At 41.5% G+C, this 21,109-nt stretch overlaps 1 protein-coding gene across 1 annotated transcript in view; it reads right to left on the reverse strand.

Moving 5' to 3' along the window:
• The window catches only part of Tenm3 (teneurin transmembrane protein 3), a 614,692-nt gene that overhangs the window by 442,903 nt on the left and 150,680 nt on the right, over positions 1-21,109 (reverse strand). The window contains exon 4 of the mRNA XM_052162320.1: positions 145-457. Coding sequence (XP_052018280.1) covers positions 145-376 — 232 coding nt within the window. The 5' untranslated portion in view covers positions 377-457. The remainder of the gene's footprint in view (positions 1-144; positions 458-21,109) is intronic.

The following is a 21,109-nucleotide window of genomic DNA, read 5'->3' on the forward strand; positions in this document are numbered from 1 at the left end:
GACCCGTTGGGTATCTTAGAATCAGAACCGGCAGCCAGGACATAGAAAATGATATCTTTATCTAGGGCTTGAAACCGGGGGCACCTCTAAGCTAAGAACGCGCACGCGCGGATCCCTTGTTCTTCTACTAGAGCGGGTACCTACCTTGTCTAGTATACTCGTCGACTTCTCTGTGGACCAGATCCTTTACTCTATTTCCATAAAGCAGCCGTGAAGAATCATGATCGAAAGCCTTCAAGGTTTCACTGGAACTATACGACTTCTGCGTGGGGACCCTACATTCCTCATTGTCCGCGGACGAGTTTGTATAGCGCCGTTCCTTTTCCCGTCTGCCCTTGGTCAAGGAACAGTAAGGCCTGCGTTCCTTCACATCCATACTTCCTTCATTCCTTCTCTGTGCACATCGGTCCGGCTTCTTTGAACTTCGGCGCTCAGAGTTCAGCTCTCACGGGCCTTTCTGCAAAGAAGAAAAGGTCGGCATGACGTCAGGGGATGTGACTTCTTGCTGGCCTTAGCCGAAGATGGGCTCAACCAAACAGCTTTGCTAGCTGGAATCCCACTTTCAATAGGAAATCGATAGCCCTAAGATTCTTATATTAACATAAGTCTGTAACACCAACAGTTGAGACACAATCCTGCTCTGGACATTCATACCAAACACGTTACGGGATTCCACCCCCCCCCCCCAAACCCCCGACCCCAAGAAACAAACACATTAATACAAAATAAAAATTAAACTCGAGCTTAAAGAACACTATAGAAGCCCCTAAAAATTGGCTTCAACAGTTTGTTCAGTTTTCCATAGTGGAAAAGTTTTGGCCTATAGCATGTACCTCTTGTGCAAATAAATCGCCTTTCTTTTCCTTACACCCCCCACCCCGTCCCGCCCCGGGAGGTGGGGAAACATGTTATTATTTTTTCCTTTAAAGCATAGGAACAAATTGGGAGATTCTTACAGCAGGGACTTCATCAAATGAATTGAATAGTTTATTCTTTTTTTTTTTTAACAAAGACTTTTGCTTTCAGAGGGTAATTTCCATGCGTTAAGGAGCTAAATGTCTTCAACTGTGGAAAGAGCCTGCGCCCTCTCATACCCCTCTTGTTAAACGCACTGATTTCCCTCCCTGGCATGTGTACTTCATCAGTGCTACCCTGACATTTAAGGCAATTCAAGTGGCTAATTTGATGGGGGCACTTTCTTTCTTCCACGTAACTGCCGATAGCAAGATTCCCGTCAGAAGGAGCAGGGCAAGCCACGTTTCTTTGCTTAGCGGCTCTTTTTCCTGAGTTTGCTGGACAGTAGGGCGGGCTGGGGTCTGCAGCGGCTTGGAAGATGGAGAGCCCCCAAGGCGAACGGAATCTGCGCTCTACGATGATCCTCCGCTCTGTCTCACTCTGTCCTTCATTTTTAACCTGCCATTTCCCAGGAGCCCCCTCTTCAATCCTCTATGCTATCGCCCCACCCCCACCCCTACTTTTCCTCAGTGTACTTTTTATCCCAGTGATGCCACAAACCAACTTGAAACAGACTCCTCACGCCCTGGGTCCTCTCTTTGCTTCTGGATCCTTCCAGCCAAGGCTTGTATTTAGGTTTTATCTTCCATGGAGATGCTCCGTGCAAAAACAAACAAACAAACAAACAAACAAACAAACAAACCCAGTCTCTCCACTTTGTCGCCATCCACTATCAATAGACAGATCACACACGACTCTTTAATACGTTTCCCACGTGGAGTCTCTTAGCCTCTGAATTGCCCGCATGGAGTTGTCAGCAAATCTTCATTCTCCCTGCTTTCCACAATAGCTCCTCTTTCAGTTCTGCCTTGCATCCAGTTACTGAACGTGGGGCAAAGCTCTGGGCTGGAATGATCACAGAACTCTACCATGTTTGCTTAGAAACATTTGGGATACTCCTCCAAGCCCTTTCTTCAACCAAATTAAGTGCCCGCTACGCGGATTACCAATCAGGGCTTTCCTTAAATGGGTCTCCACAGGTCTGTTACATTTGCAACGAGCCAGGCCATCCAAAGTAATTACAAATATTTCATACTGGTCAGAGAGAACCGTAATTTTGCCATAATTTTCCCTTTATTGTGACCATACTTTTTAACGTAATATTTTTCATTGACTCGTTCTGATTTAGAACTTCATTACTATTGCGGATTCTTCCAATGGTTCTCAATAACACCTGAAATTTTTTTATTGTAGCTTTCCTTTCAGCTTAATAGGAGAAACAACTTAAGGCAAAGTGACAGAGATTGTAAGAAAATTAATGGGTTTCCTTATTTTTATTATTGTAACGAAACAAAAGTTATTTTAGGGAACCATTTACTGAATGTCTTCCCAGAGGACCTGGGACTGAACAAAAAAAAAATGTTACTGCTCAAATGGAGCCTCCATTTAGTGAGTGAAATAGTAACTTGCTTTCCAACGGGATCGCTAAATAGAAACTACAGGAGGTTATAATGTGGTCTGGGCCCTGCACCAGGCTCCAAATGAGCCATGCCTGCTAGGGTTCAGCGCAAACACCATGGATTGTCCTCTAAACGTGTGAGAATGATGTTCATCCAAATCAACGTGGTAACCTTGTCTCACTCACTGGGAGACTTGTTTTCCTATGAAAAGTAACCTGAAAGAAACAGCTGGCCAATCGGCTCTTTCTTGTCTCACCTTACAGGAAACATAATTTAAGAATGACTGGTCACTGCTCTATACTTTTCTTTCTTTCTTTCTTTCTTTCTTTCTTTCTTTCTTTCTTTCTTTCTTTCTTTCTTTCTTTCTTTCTTTCTTTCTTTCTTTCTTTCTTCTTCTTTCTTTCTTTCTTTCTTTCTTTCTTTCTTTCTTTCTTTCTTTCTTTCTTTCTTTCTTTCTTTCTTTCAATAACCCTTCTCTGTTTATAAAAATCAACTGGTCTGCTAAGTCTATTAAAATATCGATTCTTTGTTACAGCGATCAGTGGCCTGGTTTTTGGAATCTTAAGAAAAGGATGTTAATTGGCCTTCATGCTCTTTAAATTACATTGCTGTAATTTCATCATTTGACACCCTGAATAAATATGTCTTCAGTTCAAGATGAAGTTCCTTTCTAAACTAGTGTTTGGCTCATTGGAGGAAAGGCTTTATAGGCTCTCAAAATTAAATGGTCATCAAAAACAAAACAAAACAAAAAAAAAAACAAAACAAAAAAAACCTTTTAATTGACCAGAAAATATATTTCAAGCGTTTCTAGTAACAGACGTTTGGAATTCTGTGGTGGTGCAGAACTTCTGCTTCTCATCCTAAGTTGACATCTGTTTGAAAATTAGCATTCTTTAATGATGGCGACCAACAAAACCACAACTCAAGGTCTGATGCTTGGACGTGCTCTGCAATTTACTTGTTTTGTTTTGTTTTTTTAAGATTTATTGATTATATGTAAGTACACTGTCGCTGTCTTCAGACACACCAGAAGAGGGCGTCAGATCTCATCGCAGATGGTTGTGAGCCACCATGTGGTGGCTGGGATTTGAACTCAGGAGCTTCAGAAGAGCAGTCAGTGCTCTTACCCGCTGAGCCATCTCTCCAGCCCTGCAACTTACTTATAAATATAGAAAGGATGTTCTTTGTAATTTTTCATGACTCGATTTTATACTCTTATAGACTAGGTATTCACATAGTTCTTTGATACGGTAACAGGAGAGTGTACTATCACAAAATTAAGAAACATTGTGGTATCTTTAATTAAACATTAAGTTATTAGCATTAAAGGTAACTTTAGCTTTGTTTTTTGGTGCGTGAGACCAACCCAGGGCCTTGGGTGTGGTAGGGAAATACCACACCAAAGACCTGCTTCTCAACCTCCTCTTTCACAGTCTTGTTATTTGTCTGTTTTTCCATTAGTGGGCAGAGAGGTCTAGAACTTTTCCCCCCCAGTTAATTTTTTGGGGGGAGTAGGGGTTCACCTGTGCTCTTACGGCCAGTCTGTCCTTGAACTTGTGGTCCTGTGTCTCAGCTTTCTGTATGCTGGCCTATATGGGTCACCAGACAGTGCACCACCATGTCTGGCCAGTACTCTAACCTTATAGGTCATTTGCAACAGGAGATAACTAAGTTTTATTTGCAAGGCAATTTTAAATTGCCGAGTGGAATCAAGATAAACCAATCACGACATCAAAGAAGATGCAGGCAATTTGATCTCAGACGCTCAAAACAATGCAAAGTTCTTTGTGCCTCCCGTTTCGCTTTTGTCCCTCGCTGGGGCTCCTTGAGGATTTCCTCAACACTGTAATGCTTGCGACTACTGACAAGTCTCGGATGGAAGCCAGTGAGTTCAATATGATTTCAAATGGCGGTTTCCTGGGTTATCTCCTCCAGTCAAGGCTGAGAAGGAGAAGATTAAGACATGCATGTGCCTGAGAGGCTCTAAGCTGTTGACATCCTTTGATAGTGACTGCTCGTCTCACAGAGGAGAAGGTCATTGTGAGAAGACTCCACACAAAGACGTTAACAAACTGGGGCCGGAAGTGCAGCCTTTCATAGTCCAGGCTATTGCTAAGGGAGCTGACCCAGAGTGTATTTAGTGGAATGATGTGAGAACAATATTATATTGATACAGCTAATTTCCGTTACCTCCTTGAAAAACAAGTCAGTTACAAATGATAGTACTTTGGAAACTGCAGCTGCGCTTAAAACATCTACATTACTAAGTTACTCATTTCTTGGTACAGATGTCTTGACAGAATGGACCTACTTGGTTCTCTGATTACCTAGGATGACTCCAAAGCAATGCACATTCAGTAGATACTATCTGAACTTTGAGCTTTTTGATGGGTTGGTGACTTGTGGTAGAAGGCCTCTTGTGATTCTGGGCAGCCACAGTGGGTGGGGTTCAGCTCCTTAAAAACACAGAGGTGAGGGAGGGACCACGCTCTGTGCTAGGATGTTAAGTGGCCGTCATGTACTCGGAGCATTACAACTTAGGATACTTTCACTTCACACTGGGTTTTCGGGGTTATAGTGCATCAGCAGGTGGCGAAGGAACATCTGGACTTTGAAGGGTCTGACTAAACAAATTAATCAACAGGCAGGTAGTTCCAGCTTTATAAACACTGATGAGAGTCACCATAACTTCTACTGCAGACACAGTACTTAAAGACTTATTTTATTTATGGTGTGTGTGTGTCTGTGTGCATGTGTGCACATGCAGATAGGTAACCATAGACACCAGGAGGTGCTATCAAATCTTCTGGAGCAGGAGTTTCAGGCTATTGTTAGTAGCCCCACATGGGTGTTAGGCACCAAACTCTAGTCTCCTACATGACCAGAAAAGCTTTTAACCACTCAGTTATTTCTCTGTCCCCCAGATATAGTGTATAAATATACTTTGAACACAGCACAAAACTGAACTTAATAAAAACATATTCTTAATAAAAATGATAATAAGCCAGTTAGTGGTGGTGCATGCCTTTAATCCCAGCATACATGAGGTAGAGACAGGTGAATCTCTGTAAGTTCGAGGCCAGCCTGGTCTACAAAGTGAAGTCCAGGACAGCCAAGACCGTTATACAGAGAAACCTTGTCTCAGAAACAACAACAACAACAACAACAACACAACAACAACAACAATAATACCCCCCAAAATTCTACATTTAGAATCTAACCTGATTTTTTTCACTAATCTCTTTATTCAGTTTATATTCTGATTGAACTAACCTAATTTCAATTGGAGTTTCTGTATTATTTAAAACTCTTGATGCCAATGATTATAATTTTGACCTATCATTGACATGCTAAAAATCAACTAGACTTCTAAAATTCCAAGAGCTGTGATTAAAAAAAAAGAACATGAAAACGCTGCTGGTCAAAGGCCTGCTGGCCCTCTGACATCTACCTTCTATAAGAACTACAAATCCTTAAGTGTTACCTTGAAGACCCGTGAACACAGAATGCCTGCCTACTTCCATTACAGTTGAAAAACTTATGCTAAGAGTAAGTAGATTTCTGGCAAAACACTAATTTATCACCCCAACAATTTAGATTAAAGATTTAAATTAAGTCATTGATACACAACAGAGAGAAAATTTCACCTTTTTGTTGTAATTCACATTTCCTTAATAAGTTACCATTTATGAATTACCAGTTATGTTAATTAACTGCATACATAATTTCCTGTATTGTATACATTTTGAAATATTTCTTTTTATTGAATAGATTAACAGCAATTGAACACAAGAGGAAATCAATTTTTATTGTTCCTCTTGGAGAAAATTGTGTTTTCTGAGGTAAACTTGTAAACCAAAGAATTCAAATACTTAAGTATAAAAATGAAATCATATTATGGTAACTTTCTTGGTAATGTTAAATTCACATGTATTGATAATTTTCCAGTTTCCCACAAAAGAAACAGATTGGCTCATTGAAAACACAGGACAGCCGGGTGGTGGCCAAGGCCTTTAATCCTAGCACTTGGGAGGCAGAGGCAGGTGGATTTCTGAGTTTGAGGCCAGCCTGGTCAATAGAGTGAGTTCCAGGACAGCCAGGGCTACACAGAGAAACCCTGTCTCGAAACAAACAAACAAACAAACAAACAAACAAACAACCCCAAAAACCAAACAAACCAAAACAAACAAAAAGAAAACCCAGGACATATGAAAGACAGTCCAAGAGCCGGAGTCACTGTAAGTCACAGAAGTGACAGCTATTGAGAGAGTTCAGATGGTGAGTTTCCAGGATTGAGAGGATCAGTACCACTCAAGGTGTTTTCTTTAAACAAGAGAGTTAATGAAGATATTAGATAACAGTTAAAAACATAAAGCCAACTCTTTCTTACTTGCCAGGCAAGTCTCAGGAGCTAAATTTACTCTCCTGTCTAAAACGACAAAGGTTGGAGCTGGAGACACACTTCAGCAGATAAGTGTTCTTGGGGAGGACCAGGGTTCAGTATCTAGCACCCCTAAGAACACTCATAATTGCTTCAGACTCCAGTTCCATGGAATCTGGTGCCCTCTTCTGGCCCTAGAGGGAATAACACACCTGTAACATACCTACAGATCAAATACACACACTAAAAAACAAATCTGTTAAAATAATAAAAAATTAAATAAAATATCGGTGATTCCCTTGTTCACATTCTTTCCTATTTGGTTGCTTTGTGACAGGATCTTTCTCATGCTGGTTTAATTTGCAAACCTGATGGAACCTCCAGATTTCCGGAGTTAAAGGTGTCACAAACCCCCAACAGCAAAATGACGGAGACGAGAGGTTTCAAGTCATTGATATCAAGCGAGAAAGAACAGTGAGCACCTACCCCTAAAAACAAAAGAACCCTGGTCAATCCTGTACCCGGAGAGGAAACCAGGGAACAGTGAGAAGGAGACTCCCTAGTGACACAGGTCAGTCTCATAGAAAGTTGGGGAGAAATTTTAGGACGCCACACTGAAGGAACAAAGAAGTGCAAGGAGAATGAATCCCTATTATCTGCAGAGGGTGTCTCTCTAGCATGGAGCAGAGTAAGAATAATCTTATTTGCGTAGAGAAATCGCTTGAAAGAAATAACTTGTAAGAGAAGTAATCATCTGAAGAAGGACAGCAGTGTTCCCGTCCCGAGGTCCACTGACATCTTAGAAGGAAAAAGCACTTCTGGGAGCACTATGCTGTAGCGTGACGCATATTAGGATATTCCTAGCCTCTGCCTACTAAGCGCCTAGAGCATTCAGTTCATCCAAAACATGTGTCCAGACAATACAGATGTTGCCAGGGGCAAGACTACCTCCATTTCCAGACCCCATACTGATTAAAGCATCCAGAGCTCACCTCAGGGTGCTAGCTATTACAGCAGCACTCTGCAAGAGCCGCAGTCCGCACTGGGCCACGGACTTAGGGAAATGATGTTTCAGTTTTGTGTGGAATGTGGGCATGAAACGAAGACAATTGTAGTCCCAGCTCATAAATCTTTAAAAAAAAAAAAAAATGAGACCACACACGAACAGCTGTTTCCAAATAGCTGAACTCTCACAAAACGAGAGAATATTGTAGGAAAAAAAAAAAGTATATACATCATCGAACAAGGTAAAATCCTCAGTGCTTCTTATCCATGTATGCAAAGGAGCAGAGAAATAATGAAGAGAGAAGACAACCAGCCGAGCCTGGATGCAGAGGTAACAGAGATGCTAGCATTCTAAGACATGGATGTGAAGGCCGGTGAATAGTTTGAAGGAAATGTCCCTCGTAATCCTGCGCCTCTGAACTCTTGGTCCCCAGTGAGTGACACTCTTTGAGTGGGTTTTAAAAACCCACTCAACTGGCCTTACTGGAGGAAATATGTCACTGGGGGTGGGCGTGGCCTGGCTGTAGGAAGTACGTCACTGGGGGTAGGCTTTGAAGTTTGAAAAGTCACCTTCAGTAACCCAGACTCAAAAGGTAAATCATGGTATGCACTCACTAATAAGTGGTTATTAACCTAGAAAACTGGAATACCCAAAAAATAATCCACACATCAAATGAGGTACAAGAAGAAAGGAGGAGTGGCCCCTTGTTCTGGAAATACTCAGTGAAGTAGTATTCGGCAAAACCAGAACGGGGAAGTGGGAAGGGGTAGGAGGGAGGACAGGGGAAGAGAAGGGGGCTTACGGGACTTTCGGGGAGTGGGGGGGCTAGAAATGGGGGAAATCATTTGAAATGTAAATAAAAATATATCAAATAAAAAAAAAGTCACCTTCAGTTTTCAGAGTGCCCCTTCTCCGTTTCCTGTCTGAGGATGGAGATATAACAGCTTACCATTAGTTAATGCTAAGCCATTTTGTGTGCAGTATAAAAGTTCACAACATGCTTCCTTCCTCTATGCTACAGTTACAGAAGATTTCATCCACATATATCATGAACCCTGAAATACATTGCTGTTTTCTTAGTTTAAACAGTCGCCAAGCTTCCAAAGATTTAGACAATATCATATATTTCTCCACATACTCAACACTGCCAAGTGCTATTTTTTGATTAGCACAACCCATGCTTCCATGCGTGCTTTCCACTGGAGGCCCTCCTTTATATTTCTCCTGTCGAAGCATCTGAGGATGGTTGGCTTTCTGAGTTTGGTTTTTGAAATATTTTCATTGGGCGTGGCATTCTCAGTTCTCAGCCACCATGCCCACCTGCTATCAAAGTTCCCTGCCAGGATAGTGATGGCCTCTTATCCTCTGGAGCCGTAAGTGCCAAATAAACTCTTCCTTCTCTGAGCCACCCAGGTCATGGTGTCTTATCCCAGAAGAGTAACTAATGCAACAAGTATTATAACTGTGTCCTATATGTCTGAAATTCAAATCGTCACAGAAGATAGAAAAAAAGAAGATTGTAACCAAACCCATAGGGGGACGCGGCAATGTCTAAGATGTCACAACAGGAAGAGGCAGCAATGTAGGAACGGAAAGAGAAGCGACAAGGTCAAGTAGAGCTAATGGGCTGATGAGTGGATCACTGGGCTCACCATCAGTGAGATACAGAGCTACAGTAAGAGTGTGGCGACGGGGTCAGAGGTCAGAGGTCAGTGGGATGACAGAGTCCCCAAAGAACAGGACAAATGGGAGGGCAGACGAGATTTGAAGAAAAAGAAATAAGCGTAACCATTTTAGATTTGATAAGCACAGCCAATGTATAGATCCTAGGAACTCAGCAAGTCCCAAGCAGAAGAAATGTGAAGACATCTACACCGGTGCATTTAGTTATGGGGAGGGCTGTCCGGTCTGGTCAGCAGTAAAGAGATAGCTTTAAGAGCAGAGACGAGAAGACAGTGGCTATGTTGAAAGCATTTCAATGAAAGCGGTGTGAGCACTCCCACAGGAGGGCCACACAGTTTAAAACGCGGAAAGGACACAAGAAACAAACCATCTCGAATGCCACGCCCAATGAAAATATTTCAAAAACCAAACTCAGAAAGCCAACCATCCTCAGACGCTTTGACAGGAGAAATATAAAGGAGGGCCTCCAGTGGAAAGCACGCATGGAAGCATGGGTTGTGCTAATCAAAAAATAGCACTTGGCAGTGTTGAGTATGTGGAGAAGTATATGATATTGTTTAAATCTTTGGAAGCTTGGAGACTGTTTAAACTAAGAAAACAGCAATGTATTTCAGGGTTCATGATATATGTGGATGAAATCTTCTGTAACTGTAGCATAGAGGAAGGAAGCATGTTGTGAACTTTTATACTGCACACAAAATGGCTTAGCATTAACTAGTGGTAAGCTGTTATATCAAAGGCATACACTGCATTCTAAACCTCTAAAATAACAAGGCAAAGAGTTGTAACTCATAAGCCAGGAAAAAGATCATTGAATTGATAAGAGCAATAAAACAATGACATAACAAAGAAGGCAGAAGACTAGAAAGATATAATAAAGACACAATGGGACTTTTAAACAAGAGTCAATATGACAGACATAAACATAACTAAGTCAATAACTATGATAAACAAAAAATGATCTGCACAGTCTACACTACAAACTGGGAAGGTTTCCACATTGGATTTCAAAAGCAGGATGTAATATAATACTGTGCCCAGTTATCTAAGACACCGAGATGATAAACGCAAATAATAAGACCTGGTTAGATCCCCAGCACTGTTAAAAACAAACATAAATGGATGAAAAAGGAAAAACTTAGCCTAAAGAAACCAACAACAACATCTGATGTAAATGATCTTATCCTAACATTCACTAGACAGGCTCAGATCAGATGAAAAATTAAGCAAAAGACAACAAACTAACATCAACAAAGCAAGACTAGATAGAGCAACAGGCTGGAGCAATTCAGAAGATTAGAGTGGTTCTATGTCTGATCCAGCTACACACGGGACATACTGATCAGTGATTACATATTTATCATACATATAGTGAACGCTTATCACTTGCAAGGCATAACAAGAAGCGCTAGGGATGGAGACACAGACAAGATTCAGGACTTTTGCCCTTTCCTTCTGATACAGGGAGCAAAAACCAAAGAAAGGGTGACCCAGGAAATCGCAGTTAACTTTCACACACAGTCTTTCAAAAGTTCTATTACTGAGGAAGAGAAAGGATGAAGAGATCTAATTGAAACCTCAGACAGAACCTAGACTCTTTTGAAATAAACAAATTGAATGAATGAATGAATAAGTGGATGTATAAGTAATCGACATTTAGTAAGACCCATAGAAGACATCAGATTTAGCCTGAGCACAAGAAGGCAAGTCACAGCGGAAGGGCAGAGGCAGAACAGCACAAAGAGAAGATCTGTGGTAGCTGGGCTTCCTGCAGAAGTCAAAGGTCAGGGAAGAGGTAAACCTGAAATGTGCCTAAATCAATGGCATGGTCTTAGAGAAGTGAGCAGGCTGGAGAGGTGCTCAGCGTGTTGCTGGTCTGACGGTAACAGGCTCCATGCTAGCGAGAAGACAGGGAGTCAGGATGGGTACCAGGGTCTGTGCTAGAACAACTAAATAGAGAGAGCATCCTCTAGGACCTGGAAGAGAGGATACCATCCCAAGCTGCTCAGTGCCCTCCTCCTCTTTGCTTTTCTTCTCACTGAAATCACGCATAAAGCATATAAATGCTGTTCCTTGTAGAAACTAAAACAAACCAACCAACCAAAAAAAAAAAAAAAACCCCAGATAAACTAAGAAAATAATCACGACCCCCCCCCACCCCGGCCTTAACATTTTGCTGTTTGGGTTTTCTATGCATCCATGTATATGTGAATATGTGTGATGTGTGTATGTATTTAACATGTACAGTCTTACAGTGCATTCCCTTAGCATATTATCAGTATATGAGCAAAGGTGGATTCATGCCTTTATTTAAAACTAATAAATAGGAAGTTTACTTTTTAAGAAAACTCAAAACTATCCTTTGTGTTTTTTTCACAAAGACAGCAAATACGTAGATTTGGGTAATGAATAAATAGGAACAGTGTACTAAAATAGCTTCATAGTAGAAGTGAATATGGAAAATTTTTTAATTGGAAAGTATATAGAACAGTGCCTTAGGCAGAAAGAAAAGTGGCTTAATTTTCATCAAATTGTTTAAAAAAAACTTTCAAAAATATTTATAAGTAAATGGAAACAGAAACTGAAATGGTCGGGGTGGGGGGGGGGAACCAACAAAAAACAAAACAAAACTGGATAATGCAGCCTATTTATTCAATAATGTAAAACAGGAGTGTTTTCTTCTATCATTTCAAAACAAATTTTAAAAGTTTTTTGGGGGGGCATAATTGTGTATTCAAGTGATTTTTTTCCGTTAAAAACTATAAAAAGGAATATTTAATAGACTTCATCAACATGTTGGTAGTTTTGCATGCCTGAAAAAATGTGGCTGGCTTCAGGGAGCTCATAATTTCACCACTTAGAACAAACAGGAAATGCACTTAAGAATTCAAAAGAAGTGAGTCAAAGGAAGTTTTCCCAGGTTGGAGACCCTTAAAGTGTAAGTGGTATTTCTGACAGTGTCAGCTTGCCTTGATCAACCAAAACCCATCCATCATATCTATCCGCCCAGCCCTATCACGGTGTAAGCCACAGCTCTTGCTATAGAGGTTGCTACTTTCTTTATGTGTACTTCAATGTGAGCCTGGCCCTTAAACTTCGGGGAGTAAATCAGTGGTGGCACATGCCTTCAATCCCAGCAATTGGGAGGCAGAGGCAGGCAGATCTCTGAGTTTGAGGCCAGCCTGGTCGACAGAGTGAGTTCCAGCACAGCCAGGGCTATACAGAGAAAATTCTGGGAGTAATTAGATCTGTTCTGAAGGAATAAACAAGGAACATATCTATGTATCATATATGTAACAGTGTGGCAACAAAATGGCCTCAGATGTTCACATGTACAACAAAGAAAGAAACAAAGAAACCAGATAGTTTGATACTGTTGCAGTTGTGTTGTTCTGGTAGGAGGAGGGCCTTCTTCAAAGAAATGCATGATCTGAGACAATGTGTCAGCTGTAGTTAAACACAAGGAAGAAAAACAATACTCAACCATTAAATGCTACCACACTAAGTATTTTGCATGTGGAGATTTTGAATCACCAGTTTTACAGAACAGGGAATAAAATTAATAGAACTAAGGTAAAGTCTCAAGTCCAGCCACCATAGCGGCCACACCAGGGCTGTAGAGAAAAAGACAAGCTAGTCTTCCAGATGGTTTAAAAATGGCTGGAGCTACCCATGACTTAAAGTTCCATCTGATGGACCTGGTGACAGTTGGAAAGAACTTCTGAGATAAAGAGTTGATGTCATTTCCCTAAGTGCTGCACAGAGTCCTTTCCTTAAGAGTGGCCAGAAATGCTCCTAGTGAATTATTAATTTCTATCTTGGTTATTTATTGAGTGCTTAAAATATGCCAGGTGCTTTACATATATGCCCTCACTTAACCCTTACAATAATCTTGCTAAGTAAGAATTATAAATCCCATTTCCAAGAAGACAGCTAGGGCCGAAAGGGATTAATTGGCTTGTCCAAGATCATACAGAAAGCAGTTGATCAGAATTTGAACCCATTCCTCTTTATTCCAAATCTTTTTTGTGACTCTAGATTTATATGTTTCTATGTGTGTATGTGTGTGTGTATGTATGAGTATGTGCTAGTACATGTATGTATATGTGTGTGTATGAGTATGTATGTGCTGGTGTATGTGTGATTGTGTATTAGCATGTATATATGTGCTAGAACATGTGTGTACCTGTGACTGTGTATAAGTATGTATGTGCTGGTACATGTATGATTATATGAGTGTGTATGACTATGTATATGCTAGTGCATGTGTGCATGTGTGCGTATGAGTATGTATGTGCTGGTGCATGTGTGCATATGTGAGTGTGTATGGGTATGTTTGTACTGGTGCATGTGTGTATTGTGTGTATGAGCATGTATGTGCTGCTGCATGTGTGTATTGTGTGTATGAGTATGTGTGTGCTAGTACATTTGTGTATCATGAGTGTGTATGACTATGTATGTGCTGGTGCATGTGTGTGTTTTGAGTGTGTATGAGTATGTACATGCTGGTACATGTGTGTATTGTGAGTGTGTATGAGCATGTATGTGCTGCTGCATGTGTGTATTGTGTGTATGAGTATGTGTGTGCTAGTACATTTGTGTATCATGAGTGTGTATGAGTATGTATGTGCTGGTGCATATGTGTGTTGTGAGTGTGTATGAGTATGTACATGCTGGTGCATGTGTGTATTGTGAGTATGTATGAGCATGTATGTGCTGGTGCATGTGTGTATTGTGAGTGTGTATGAGCATGTATGTGCTGGTGCATGTGTGTATTGTGAGTGTGTATGAGCATGTATATACAGGTGCATGTGTGTATTGTGAGTGTGTATGAGCATGTATGTGCTGGTGCATGTGTGTATTGTGTGTATGAGTATGTATGTGCTGGTGCATGTGTGTGTTGTGAGTGTATATGAGTATGTATGTGTTGGCCTATGTGTATACGTGTGTGAGTGTACATGTGTGTATATGTATGGAAGCCTATGAACAGTTTCAGTCATTATTCAGTAGGTGCTGTTTACTGTTTTAAGACAGGGTCTCTCACTTGCTTGGGACTTAGCATGAGGGCTGGACTGGCTGGCCAGGGACACGCAGGGACTCACCCACTTGTGCCTCCCCAGGGACAGAACTGTAAGCACACATTGCCATGTCTGGCTTTTTTTTTTTTTAATAGGTTCTGGGAATCAACTTCAGATTTTCTTGGTATCACTTGATTGATTAAGTTTTATTCCTAGTCTTCACACCTGTACCCTTAGTCATTGGCCTTCACATCAAAACCTTAGAGCAAGGAGGAGAATTAAACAACAAAAAAATCTTACTAACAACCCCAATACTTACGAGGCTTCCATAGGAAATGGTGAGTTCAGGGTGAGCCTTGGTTAGGCCCAGGAGAGCCTTAGCTACATAAGGAGACGCGTCTCAAAAAGACAAAACGATGACATTCAATAACAACAGCAGAATAATAAATTAAAACAAAACAAACAGAAAGCGGGACAGGAGGGAAGAGCAAAGGGTTTTAACGGATGGATTCAGAGACTCACTGTTAACAATCCTGAGGCTGTCCTGTTGAAAAGACCATCGTATTTAAACCCGCTGAGAACCCAGTACCAGGGAAGCGACCATAAAAACCAAATGGAGGAGTAAGGACAAGATCCCAGGGCCAGCAAGACACTTGAATATGCTGGAAAGATTTCCAAGATGCTGCTCTAAAATAAAGGGGAGGTGGTATGTATGGTATCATGTGTTTCAGATGGGGGCCTGGGCCCAATTCCCTTTATTTGTCTTCCACCCCATGTGGTTCAGTTATCCTCAGGGACGGGCTAAACTCATGATGGGGCTCCTCATGGCAACTGGAATCCTCCTTGAAAGCCTGTGTTTCCCGCAGTGAAGAGGAGGGAGTGTGTTCATGTACTCAATCCCTGTAGCCCTGGAACTCCCCCGATTCAGCATCAGCGATTGTCCAGGAGTGGACCTGCGGCCTAAGTCCTGCCGGTAAGGTCAGTCCCGGGACATCCGGTAAAGCCCCTGGCTGCAAGCCTATTCATTCCACTGCTCTTCCTAATCTGGGAGGCAGTAAACTTGGAGGTTGCTTACATTTCTGGAGAAAGACTGCCTGCCATTGCAGTCTATAAAGAAGAAACAGACCTCGGAGACAGAAATACGATTTAGAAACAGATTCGGAAACAATATGTTCCTAGCCTGCATTCTTTTTTTTCAACTAAAAATATCTATACTGATACAAGCATAAAGAAGAAAGCAGTGCAGGATTTCAACAATACAAAGCCATGTGTAAAGTCTAGCTCTTACTATTTACCATTGATGAGACATGTGGCCTCGAGAGTGGTTGCATAAAGTCTCTAAGGTTTTGTTTCCTATATTTAATTTTCTAGCAGGCATGCACTAATAGCCTTCTTATAGACAGGCCATGAAGATTAGATGAGATTAAAATAAATTTAAGGTGTTTAGTGTGGTGGCTGGCACATGCATACTTGATAAAAGCCAACAACTATCATTAGGTCAAGAACTTTGTCCCATGTCCAAGAGTAATGTCCACTATCATTAGACTCACATCCGAGTCACCTGAGGACTCTAGGAGGATTAAAAATGGATCCTAGTTCAGCTATGGAAGTCAGATCGTAAGGAATTAAGACACGCAGAAGGAAACTGGTATTTTGCTAAAATGTCTGAATGGAATTTTGGTTTTGAATTTTTATGAGCTTATTCAGAAATTCCATCGCCGAATGAGATGGAAAGCACAGTCCCCATACGAATAATTTCAAAATGATTTCATATAGAACGTTATCCAAATATTTATGTCTCTGTTGCAGGAGGTGGTAGGCAAACACTGAAAGGGCCTTCAAGGGCAGCAATAAAGCTGATTAAGAGGCTCTAGATTCAAAGAGCTATGTTAGGTTTATTTTAGTAACAACTAGGTGGATACCTGATAACTACCCACAAGTACTTGCAGAATAAAGGATAACTGCAGTTATTCATGTCTCGGTAACCCACAGGTAAAATTGCTATAATAAACATGCATTCTGTCTACTGCCTACAGGACAGTTTTGATCTCGGTCTGAAAAGCACCAGCCCAACCAAATGGCACCTTCTTTACAGACTCCCAGGGAGGGAGAAACAGGGTCCGGTGTTGGATGGAATAGAGTTCCTCAATCCAATGCTGCCCAGTGGGGCAAAGAGAAAGGTATGAGCAGATTCCCCAAAACACTTTTCCTCCTTGAAGAGAGTGTGTTCTAAGGGAATGGAGAAGCCAGTGGCAGAGTTGCCTCAGGCTTTCAAAAGGACTTTGGATTCAGTCTGAGAGCCTAAGTAGTCAAAAATAAAACTTTGAAGGAAATCCTCCTGGGAACTCAGGAGATAGCCTTGTGAATTGCTTGCTTATTAGGATGGGGACTTGGGTTGGATCCCCAGAGCCCGCACAAAAATGCTGGGTGTTGTTGGCATATGCTTGTCATCTTAATGCTAGAGAAATGAAGTCAGTCGAACCCATGGTGCTGGCTAACCAGTAGGTGTCTGGACTAACTGGTGGGCTCAAGGTTTAGTGAGAGACCCTACCTGAAAGGAAGTACACAGCATTCTTGAAGGTAATATCAGAGGTTGACTTCTGGGCTCTAAATCCATGCACATACATGGACCTATATAGACCATACACACATGTGTCCCTGCACACACATGAACATGATTGTCCACATACATACATACACTAAAAAAAGACACAGACCCTCTTGGTGTATGGCTGGGAAGATGCCATAGGCTACTAGGAGCTAGACTTAGCTTCTAACACCATGGAAATTAGGGTCAATATTGTTAACAATCAGCCTGGGAAGCTGGCTGCGCATAGACTCTAGACGATTTGGTTTCCTGTAATATTTTTCATCATCGGTGTTTACTATCTGTTTTTAAGCAAACTGAAATGTAACCATATCGAGGAATATAAATATGCATCACGAGGTGTAGTCTCACCTAATTCAATGTTTTGACATCTTAAGTTTAGTCATACACCGTAAAGTGCATATGTACTGCACACCCAAGCACTATGACTCCGTCTAAACGCTGCCAGTTAGTTAAATAAAAATAGGAACTCACTTACTTGGCCCTGGATTTCTTGGATGTTTTACATCAGAAAAATAGGCAAATGCATAATTCATACATTTTTCGAAGTTCGGTAGACATGGCTCAACTCAGGTCAGGGGCACTTGCCGAGGGGCTGGGGGCCGCGCTTCAGGCTGTGCCACGTGGTCGCTCCTGTCGTGCCTAGGAGGGACTTTGTGGGCACAAAGGAAGCCCTTTCAGTAATGAGCACAAAGGCTCGGGAGCAAGAAAAGCCATTAAATTCTTTCCCATGCTTCCACTAATGGCAGTTATAAAGCAAGGCAGAGAGTTAAAGTGGGAGTCGGGCAGCAGATAAAGCTGGTGTCTTCTCAGATGTCTGCTGAAGCAGGATTCTTTCACCGCTCTTCCTGACCACAAAAGGGCAGTGCAGGCGAGAGAGAGTGTTCCAGTAGACGCACAGAGAACATCAGCACACTCCGTTTCCCCCGGCTGCCTCGTGCCCGCCTGCCAAGTGTCGGAGCTGGACTTGTGCCACCGCTTTATACCATGGCGATGTGCGTAGGCTGTTGTTAAAACAAACCAACCAACCGCACTCTCAAGGTAAGCTGGTAAATTGTGGCTACTAGATAAACATTAAATCACAGGAACAGTGAGACGTTAAGTCAATTTGGTCTATGTTTCTGCAGTTGGGAAGGCATTCCCAAAGTGCACCAGCAATTGTCAAGAAGATAGGATCCGATCCCATGGCCTTGTTGTAAAATAAATCTAACTCACCGCTCATCTCATTAAAAATGTGTGTGCTAGCTAGGTGTGGTGGTACACGCCTTTAATCCCAGCACTTGGGAAGCAGCGGCTGATGGATCTTTGTGAGTTTGAGGCCAGCTTGGTCTACAAAGGGAGTCCTGGATAGCCAGGGCTATTACACAGAGAACCTCTGTCTTAAGAAGACAAAACCAACCAATCAACCAATGAACCAGACCAATAAATAGATGTACTGTCAGTTAATAATTTATATGCTGAGAGATTTTAATTAAATTTGGTGTTGTGCTAGCAAAGGACTCTAATTTGTACAAATACCTCCTTCCAAGGTTGGGCATCACTGAACTTTTCCATAAGCTTCCCAAATGGGCACCGTTGTGGTTTCTACCCCCCGTCTAGAGACAACATTTCTGCAGGTAGGAGGTGAATTATTTTAATACTCATTTAATTTTTGGTCCCTCTACTTTCTGGTTCTGAGTAGGGGGCCAATTAGCACTGATTACTATAATAATTTTGCATACTGGACACCTGTCATCTATGGAGGAGACTGAGACCACTAACCTAATTTCATGTGGGTCACCAAACAGTCTTGACTACTAACTATCAGTTAGTTCTTCTTTTCCTGCTCTGCCCTCTGTACCTTCATAAACACCATGACCCCCAGCAATCATGTCTGCTATGGAAATACCACTTTGGGGAGAAGAAATTGTGAATTCTCCGATTTTCATGACTATGTTTTTGAAAATACAGCATTTCATTGGATTGTTTCTCTAGTACATGGGAGTAAGCATGTAATGTGGAATATATTTTAATTGCTGTGATGTAAATGAGGCTTTGGGGTCATGTTACAGAGTGTTAACTGAAAGATCCAGCTATGACTTTAGCATGCCTGCAGGCCTTTTAAATTGTTATGGGAAATTGCAGCATTCAATTGAGTAGATTCAACAGTGAGCTCCCTTAAGGCTTATTACAGTTTGGCAACATGATGCCAATTTCAACTAATGTACCTAATGCCTTTCCCCCTCATCCTTTATCTACAGTCTTCCTAGTGGATACAACTTGAAAACCTCAAAACACAAGGCAGATGAACTATATGCTCGACTTACCATTATGCTCTTGGCTTAAGTCCTCAGGGCCTGTGGGACTTGCCTTTGATAGAGTCCATGTTATGAGGACTAAAAACTGCAGGGGTAATAGTAATGCAAAATAAATAGAAAATGTCCAATTATCGTAATTGAATTTTTTTTTTTTTTTTTTTTTGGTTAGAATCATTTGTGACAAACGTTCCTAAGCAATGGAGCCAAATGATTCAGAGATTCAAGTAGTGAAGGTCTGGATTATTAAAACACGCTTACAAGATGTACCGTGACTTACAAACATGCTCATGTGTGCTCTAAGTCAGCTGCATTAATCCAGCTCACAAAACATATTTCAAATATAAGTGTGGTTTCCTGCCCTATGAGAAAATATATGTAGGAGGGGGGCACTTACTTTTTCAAGTAAATAAAGATTAGTGCAATTTATACATACTGCCCTAATAGGGAAAGATTACTTGCTTGCCTTCCATATTGTTTAGTGCAACCCTGTTTGCACTAAACAATCTTTAAACCTGTTGGTTTCCCACATAGAACCTGATACCGCGAGCCTGTCTTCTCACCTTAGCCTTCTCCTCCTACACAGTTTGAATCACCCCTTTTTGTATGATCTGCAGAATTTGGAAAGGTAATGACAATGTTATCGGATCTCTCACCCCTTCCCCCATCATAAACTACATAAGGAACATCTTTCCTGTGGACACTGTCACCGGGAGCATGAAACAGGCTTTGGTGAGGTAAGGACCACACATCACTCTGAAATCAGGCACCATGACCCAGACACATACTCAGGGCTGCAGAAGACCAGCAGTCATCTTGTGGGTGTTATCTTTCCAAGGAACATCAAGATGGAGAAGCAGAAGAGAACACGTGGCAGAAGCTAAGAGGATAAAACAGAACCTGAGAGGGGGGTGCGGAAGGGGACCTGAGAGATGACTCAGAGGTTAAAGAGCACTGACTGCTCTTCCAGAGGTCCTGAGTTCAATTCCCAGCAACCACATGGTGGCTCACAACTGTCTGTAATGGGGTCCAATGCACTCTTCTGGTGTGTGTTTGAAGACAGCTACAGTGTACTGGTATAAATAAAAATAAATAAACCTAAAAAAAAAAAACACAGAAACGGGATGTCTCTGAAAGCATCTAGTTAAAAGGAAGACAAATTATGGCTAAAATGTCAGGAAACTGAATGCCATCCGAACAGATTCTGAAGAAACCCTGTCCTTGTGAATAGCTCCCTGCGAGAATGGTTTATTAGTCTAATCGCACCTAATTTTCTAGTTCAACAAATGCTCCGCTAGAGTGTTTATGGCATACTTTGAAGCACTAAACATTTTGGTGGCACACTGAAAGGAATAAAAGATTCCAAACAGCATTGAAAAGTCGCACGCAATTATAATGCAATTATTTCTATAGTAAATCAATGCCTTACAGTTTCAGTGAAGAATAAAAGCGCCCTCATTGCTGCCCTTGCTGGCCATCGAAGCCTGCTATTTGTTAACAATCTATGGCTTTTTTAAGCAGAATGGTTCATTATCTTCATCATCATCATCTCTCCTGTTTTCAAAGGAGAACGGCGATGTGTCAGTAAACACATAAGAGATTCTGGAACTGCTTTGACTGTGTGATGCTAAATGGTGTGGTCACATGTACCGGGCTCCATGTAGCATGTTCATCACCAGCACAGAGGAACTTTCTGCAGGCT

Source organism: Apodemus sylvaticus, chromosome 18, assembly GCF_947179515.1.
Source record: "Apodemus sylvaticus chromosome 18, mApoSyl1.1, whole genome shotgun sequence".
Taxonomy (NCBI): domain Eukaryota; kingdom Metazoa; phylum Chordata; class Mammalia; order Rodentia; family Muridae; genus Apodemus; species Apodemus sylvaticus.